This window comes from Littorina saxatilis, linkage group LG16, assembly GCF_037325665.1.
Source record: "Littorina saxatilis isolate snail1 linkage group LG16, US_GU_Lsax_2.0, whole genome shotgun sequence".
Lineage (NCBI taxonomy): Eukaryota > Metazoa > Mollusca > Gastropoda > Littorinimorpha > Littorinidae > Littorina > Littorina saxatilis.
In genome coordinates, this window is record NC_090260.1 from 46,387,254 (window position 1) to 46,394,753 (window position 7,500).

General features: G+C 41.1%; 1 protein-coding gene across 5 annotated transcripts in view; it reads right to left on the bottom strand.

Moving 5' to 3' along the window:
• The window catches only part of LOC138949743 (uncharacterized), a 37,142-nt gene that overhangs the window by 10,892 nt on the left and 18,750 nt on the right, over positions 1 to 7,500 (bottom strand). For 2 of the 5 annotated variants that reach the window (XM_070321551.1, XM_070321555.1), the window contains exons 4-5: positions 4,537 to 4,644; positions 1,263 to 1,343 (exon numbers count right to left, since the gene is read on the bottom strand). In XM_070321551.1, coding sequence (XP_070177652.1) covers positions 1,263 to 1,343; positions 4,537 to 4,644 — 189 coding nt within the window. The remainder of the gene's footprint in view (positions 1 to 1,262; positions 1,344 to 4,536; positions 4,645 to 7,500) is intronic. The other 3 variants (XM_070321552.1, XM_070321554.1, XM_070321553.1) reach the window with 3 other exon arrangements.

The following is a 7,500-nucleotide window of genomic DNA, read 5'->3' on the forward strand; positions in this document are numbered from 1 at the left end:
TAATATCTTGCTTGTAAATAAATGTTTTGATTGTGAATAAAATAAATCTTCATCATGTTTGACAAGGAAAGCAGGCGCAACACCGACACACATTGCCTGAAGGGGCAAACCCTTGACAGCTGGGGGCACCTGTCCTCCTAGAAGCAACCCCCCGAATTGTAACCAGCCAAAAAGAAAACATCAGAACAGAAAATCGGGAAAACGACCCACATCCACAAAATACATTAGCGTTCACTGCACCACCGTACACATTCACATGTTATAAATCCATTCAAGTCAATCACAATGAACCTCGCGCCCCCTAATTGGCGTAGAGGCGCGTCCCCCGGGTGGTGGATGGGGGAGCCTTCTCTACTAATTTCTGAGAGAAGGTCGCATCACTCTCGATGCCGTGAACCTAATTAGGATCTTTTTCTTGTTTCTTCTCTATTTCTGCCTCCCCAAAGTCCTTTTACTTTCCTTTTCTCACCCATAAAATTCTTCACTTATTACCCTTGTTAAGTGGTTCTTGTATAGAATATAGTCAATGTTTGTAAAGATTTTAGTCAAGCAGTATGTAAGAAATGTTTAGTCCTTTGTGCTGGAAACTTGCATTCTCCCAGTAAGGTCATATATTGTACTACGTTGCAAGCCCCTGGAGCAATTTTTTGATTAGTGCTTTTGTGAACAAGAAACAGTTAACAAGTGGCTCTATCCCATCTCCCCCCTTTCCCCTATCCCATCTCCCCCCTTTCCCTCGTCGCGATATAACCTTCGTGGTTGAAAACGACGTTAAACACCAAATAAAGAAAAAAAGAACCACAATGAGGAGCCAAACACTGTTCTTAAAACCTTACACATCCACCTCCGCATCTTTCAACACTCAAGCTGTTTCGCGATCCAAACTCATCCAGATACAAACACCAGTAACATGGATTGCAACGCCCTCAACCCAGAGTCAGTAAGGTTGCAAGATCAATTATACGTGATTCTGTAGAATATCAAGAATGACACTTTTCCCCAATAAATATTATCGATAAGTAAAAAGAAGTACTGCGTCCCACTAATATTCCTGAGTAAGAAGTGACATCGCGTACCAATATTATCCATGAGTAAAACGCGGCACTGTGTTTCAATAGTATCCGTAAGTAAAACGTGAAACTACGTCCCAACATTATCCGTAAGTCAATGAAACATGAAAAGCCTGAAACTACGTCCCTGTATGAATCCCAAAAGCGTGACGTCAGCGAGAAGCAAAAATGACGTGTTTTCATCGTAATTACTTTTGGGTCCAACAGCAGGCCCTGCTGTGGCAAGTTTTCCGGTAACGAAATCCATGACACCTGCAGGACTTCCAGCAGCGGCTGCAACAAACACAGCGCACGTGCTACTGCCGCAGTTCTTACAGTCACTCGTTGACTCTCCTGTCTGAGCGGTAGACAAGCATTCTCCTTGCACAATGTTTATTCAAGAGTTTGTGACATCTTTTGGTCTTCTTTGTGTTCTATTGTCTGTCTTCTTTTTTTTTTAATACGCGCGTACTGTATTTGTTTAAATCTTTTTATGAGTGTTCATTTTTCTCAAAAGAAATCAATGTTCAAATAGATAGACTGCCGAGGCACTGACACTTCCAACGTCTCCCACTTGTTTTTGAAACAAAGGACATTAATTTAGCGAACTCATCGTATTTATGAATGGATTCTCTGACATGCTGTAGTCTTGAAGCTGACACTGCTGATAGCGTGAACTTGTATTCGTAGCTAACTGAATTAGCATGCTCCTTTCCAATGTTAATAAGCAGAGCTAAAAACCAACTATTGCCTCCAAGATTCCACAGATTCAACTGATCCTGGCTACCTAGAGAGAAAAAAACCTACGACAGCAAGCCGGACATTTTGTTCCTTGATTTTGGGCGGCAGCGAAGCCAGACAGTTATTTACGTTTGCTTCAAACTAGAGCATAAAGCGGAACAAACATATTGCACTTGAGTTGGAATTCACGAAGGTTGGCGAGCAGACGTTCTTTTGCGAAGATGAATACTTTGCTTTGTTATAACTTATAGGGAATTATGCTAAGCACAGAGAATGCTCCCGATAAACGTCAGCAATGAGTTCAGGCAAGCTGTTAGACCTCTTGACAAATAGCTCTCTGTTGTCAGGAAGCAGACACTTCACAAATGTTCTATTATCATTATCATTATTATTATTTCAAGACCATCCAACCTTGAAGGGCAGTGGGCCAGCGAAGAACACAGGGAAGACATAAAAACAGACTTTGGACCCTACAAATCTATGTCAGCATTGTCAGATATGATTGTTCCATTGTCAGATATGATTGTTCCATTGTCAGATATGATTGTTCCATTGTCAGATATGATTGTTCCATTGTCAGATATGATTGTTCCATTGTCAGATATGATTGTTCCATTGTCAGATATGATTGTTCCATTGTCAGATATGATTGTTCCATTGTCAGATATGATTGTTCCATTGTCAGATATGATTGTTCCACTGGAAGAAGAAAAGACACACAAATGAAGACACTCGCGCCTCAGCTACACGGGTATACACCTTCAAATCAGCAGACAAGAAAGACAGACGCAATGTACAGCAAAGTCTATTCCCAACAAATACATGAGCCTATTTAGCGATCATGAACCTTGCACAAGAACATCTGCCTCCATCAAGATTAGAAGATACGTCAGCTTTGCCCATAGACAGAACTTGTATGAGAAAGAGACATAAACGAAATATAGAAGTCAAAGTCAGCACTAGGACCTACAGCCGCAGCTCTTTCGTTAAAACTATTCAGAACATGCAGTAAATCAAAGGAGATCTGAGGGTGTTTCTCTCAAAGAAACCAGGAGACAATGAAACAAACAAAAAACACAGATTTTCAATAAGATCTACCCCCCCCCCCCCTCCTATTAAAAGTTTATAACAGTTTGTACAATAACGAATGCCATTAACAATAAATATTTACTGAAAAAAGAAATAACTGCACATTCTGTTGAGTAAAGCATGCTATGAGACGCATTCAAGCTACAGGTGGGGACTACAGATAGACACATGCACATCAGAGCCGACTAAAACGTTCGCCAATCCGCAGAATGGGGTTGAGGAAAGTGTCTCAACACGCCGCAACACTGACTTGTCTTTTCAAAGACAACAAGCATAAACTCTTGTGAGGACTTTCCGTTGCTATTGCCACACTTGCTGTCAAAATGACCGTATTGCAATCTGAACTTGCGACTCAGAGAGGTACTGGATACCTTTTGAACCTTTATTTTTTAATCAAACAGCAAATCTTGGCCAAATCTTGCCAACCGTCATCACACATTCTCCCGACACGTGCATCTACAGTTGCTTTACTAGCGGCGGTTGGCACCAATACCGCTCAAGAGCGAAATGTTCTTGAGGTCAAGGCTTTTAGAAGAAAAAAAACTACCATGTCAGTCGTCCACCATCCTGTCTCAAAATCAGCTTGCTCCGCCACAGAAATAAATAAGAAAATAAATAAATGAATAAAATAAAAATGAACATTTCCACACGTGTCAGCCCCTGTGCTACATGACCTTGTGGTCACATGAGTGTTCTAGTTACATGATAATGGGTCAATCCCTTTGACCATAGGCATCCAAATACATTTTTCTCTTTTCTTCGGCGTGAATGGGCTGATATATTACTACGTACACTCGTATTTTTGAACGAATGGGTTTTTACATGTTTGGACGATTTTACCTTGCCATTCAGGCAGCCAGGCTCCGTTTTCCGGGGGATGCATGTAACTTAGGTACTTTTTCGTGTTTCTATAATCCACCGAACTCTGACATGGATTACGGGATCATTTTTGTGCGTACCTGGTCTTGTGCTTCATGTCTGAAAATATAGTCTGTTGTGCACTTAATTTGTTATATTCTGTTTTGTGTGTCTGAAACAATATTCATTTGATGTCCAAAACAGACGGCTTCTTATGCCTGAAATATCACCCATTTTCATCAAAAAAATACATTTAGTTGCTTAATCTCTTCTTATGTAACGGACTTTGGTCAGCTCTGAGAACTAAATGCTGTTACACTGACACAATATGGTCGCAGTAACGGAAACAAGGTATTGAGCTTATTTAAATTTGGCACTGTTATCTCCCATACAGTGGAGACAATTAGATTAAACAAATTTAAATAGAGCATGCAAAAAGTTTGCAACTGTTGCAAAAGCAAAGAGAGAAAATACGAAAATAAAATAAGGACTAGAAAAAAATGAAATAAAACAAGTATAAAAAAGTGTTCAAAACTTTAAAAAAAAATATATATATATCACAAAAAAAGAAGCCCTATACATCACTAATCTTATTTCAGTTTAAAAAAATCACACTTCGTCATCATTCAAAACTCACTTTATATAAAAATGTCGGATCAACAATTCCGACATGCAATCATGCACAATGGTTAGCACAACGTTGCAATGTTAGAGAAAATGCAGGAACCAACGGAGGGAAAGAAGGAGGGAAGAGAGGGAGGTAGGAAGGGTGGAGGAAAGAGGGGTAGGGGGACAATACCTGCAGCTTTACCTCCCGTGAAGGAAGCCATGAGACTAGGGTTAGCCATCAGTTTGGGCAGCAGCAGCATCAGAATCTGTCGCACCATCTGCATCACCAGGTTCATGTCTGGAAAGAAGCAACGTCTTATACACTCTAAAAAGAAGTGATCCACGTTTAATGAGACCCGACACAGATACATGCACAGCCTGGTAGCGACCTTACGATCGGTGTTCTTGTGCGGATAAGACGAAGTCAACGAGACGGACTTCTTTTTTGGAAATTCGTTGTCAGTTCCTGGGAGATGTGACACAATGTTTTACCTGACGTGATGCTTCGCATTATGACGTCTTCTCTACCTTTTCTCACTTATGACGTCAGAGAAGTCACTTTGGAATACAGGGTTAAGAAGAGTTGTCTTGGTTTGTTCAGTCGATGTCGTTTGTCATTAGGCCAAAAAAAAAAATAGGTCTGTTTACGGTAACCCGACCGACCCTAGTTTTTACGCGCGACCCTAGACTTTTTTTTGGCATTTGGAAAAAGAAAAAAAAAATCTTGTTTTTTTGGCAAAATAACGTAAAAATATGGTTTTTTGGAAAAAGAAAAAAAAATCCCGACCTACCGACCCTATTTTTTTGGCCTATGTTACCGTAAACAGACCTTTGTTTTTGTTGTCATTAAACACATTTCTGTCACAAGTTTGGATCACTTTGTGATATAGTACATAGTTCTACTTTCAAAAGTAGCAAACACAGTGTTCCCTAGTGTTCAAATGATCACTGTCTTATAAACACTAATTGTTTGTTATGAAGAAACCATCTTTTGCTAATTGAACTATGTACGATGTAACAATGTGTTCAAAAATGGAACACTTCTGTTTGGAGACCGGCACGGTGGCCTAGGGGTAAGGCGTCCGCCCCGTGATCGGGAGGTCGTGGGTTCGAACCCCGGCCGGGTCATACCTAAGACTTTAAAATTGGCAATCTAGTGGCTGCTCCGCCTGGCGTCTGGCATTATGGGGTTAGTGCTAGGACTGGTTGGTCCGGTGTCAGAATAATGTGACTGGGTAAGACATGAAGCCTGTGCTGCGACTTCTGTCTTGTGTGTGGCGCACGTTATATGTCAAAGCAGCACCGCCCTGATATGGCCCTTCGTGGTCGGCCGGGCGTTAAGCAAACAAACAAACAAACAAAATTCTGTTTGGAGAGATAGTTTGAGATACAAAGGGAAGTTAGTGCTCTAAGTGCACACACGACATGTACAGTAAAGTAAGCAAGAGTTATGCGGAAGCACTCTCCTGGCATCTGAGAGAATAACATGCAATAGAGCGCTTACTTCCCTTTTTTCCTCAGATCTTTAAATAGCGCTCTACCTGAATTCTTAAAGATTCACTCCCGTTTTAATTCATTCAAAAAGTATATGCCGTTAAAGGCACTCAACTAGGCTGTCTGGCACACTTTATATACGGATCAAAGATTTCTTTCTCAGGGGTCACGTGACCGGCTTCCAAATAAGGGTACCCCCAAAATCAATCTGACAAATACTCAAGATACTATTAAAAAAATATACACAAATTCAGAATATTCATTACTTCATAACTTTTACATGCGAACAGAGATTCAATCCAATTATCGATCCCGAACAAGTTGTTTTATGCCATTCCTACTCATGCAGGTGTCGATCGCATGAGCGGTCGAAAACGGGAGGTTTTTGAAGCAATTTTGAGACAAAAAACGCTTTATCCTACATACGTATGAGATACCACTCATGTCATAACAATATCGTAATCCACAGTTCATGTGAATAAGGTCGTGTTTGGCAGGGACCTGATTTTCCACTAGCACTATTCGTGATGCCAGTCACCGAGACAAACGTCATTCTTGGAACACTTTTGAGCTCGTTTTTTTGTTGGTTTTTTTTGGTTTTTTTTGGGGGGGGAGAATTTTGAGAACGTACACGTCACGCTATGCTTTCTAAAGTGACGTACGTCTCTTTGTTTTGATGTCAAAGATTACAGAGGCTTTCGAAGAGATCGAGGTTCCATTTGAAGCGTCTTTTTATTGGGCGCTTCGAGTGAGGGACGTTTAGAGCAAGACACGCAAGTACAGTATGCAGCATAAACCGAATACTACATGGCTTCCTGTGTGATACCAGTTTTACATTTGTTGTGTTTTTAAAAACACAACTCTTGTAAAATTGGTATCACATAGGAAGCCATGTAGCATTCTCTATGTATATCAGCAATGATCAGGTGGATTGCTTTTTAATACAAGGAATAAGACAACTATTCCACTTGGACACATACCAGACAACTATTCCCCTTGGACACATACCAGACAACTATTCCACTTGGACACATACCAGACGACTATTCCACTTGGACACATACCAGACAACTATTCCACTTGGACACATACCAGACGACTATTCCACTTGGACACATACCAGACAACTATTCCACTTGGACACATACCAGACAACTATTCCACTTGGACACATACCAGACAACTATTCCACTTGGACACATACCAGACAACTACAGCCCGGCGGCTTTCTGGGCAGAGGAGAATATTTCCCTCAACTGATTTCCTAGCTTAACCTGTGTGTGTCCATCTGAACACTGAATAGATGAACTCCAGAAACACTGCCCAAATCTATGGTGGTTCATATGATTTTGGGGCGGGGATATAGCTCAGTTGGTAGCGCGCTGGATTTGTATTCAGTTGGCCGCTGTCAGCGTGAGTTCGATCCCAGGTTCGGCGGAAATTTATTTCAGAGTCAACTTTGTGTGCAGACTCTCTTCGGTGTCCGAACTCCCCCCCGTGTACACTACATTGGGTGTGCACGTTAAAGATCCCACGATTGACAAAAGGGTCTTTCCTGGCAAAATTGCTGAGGCACAGTTAATAATTGTCTACCTATACCTGTGTGACTTGGAATAATAGGCCGTGAAAGGTAAATATGCGCCGAAATGGCTGCAATTAC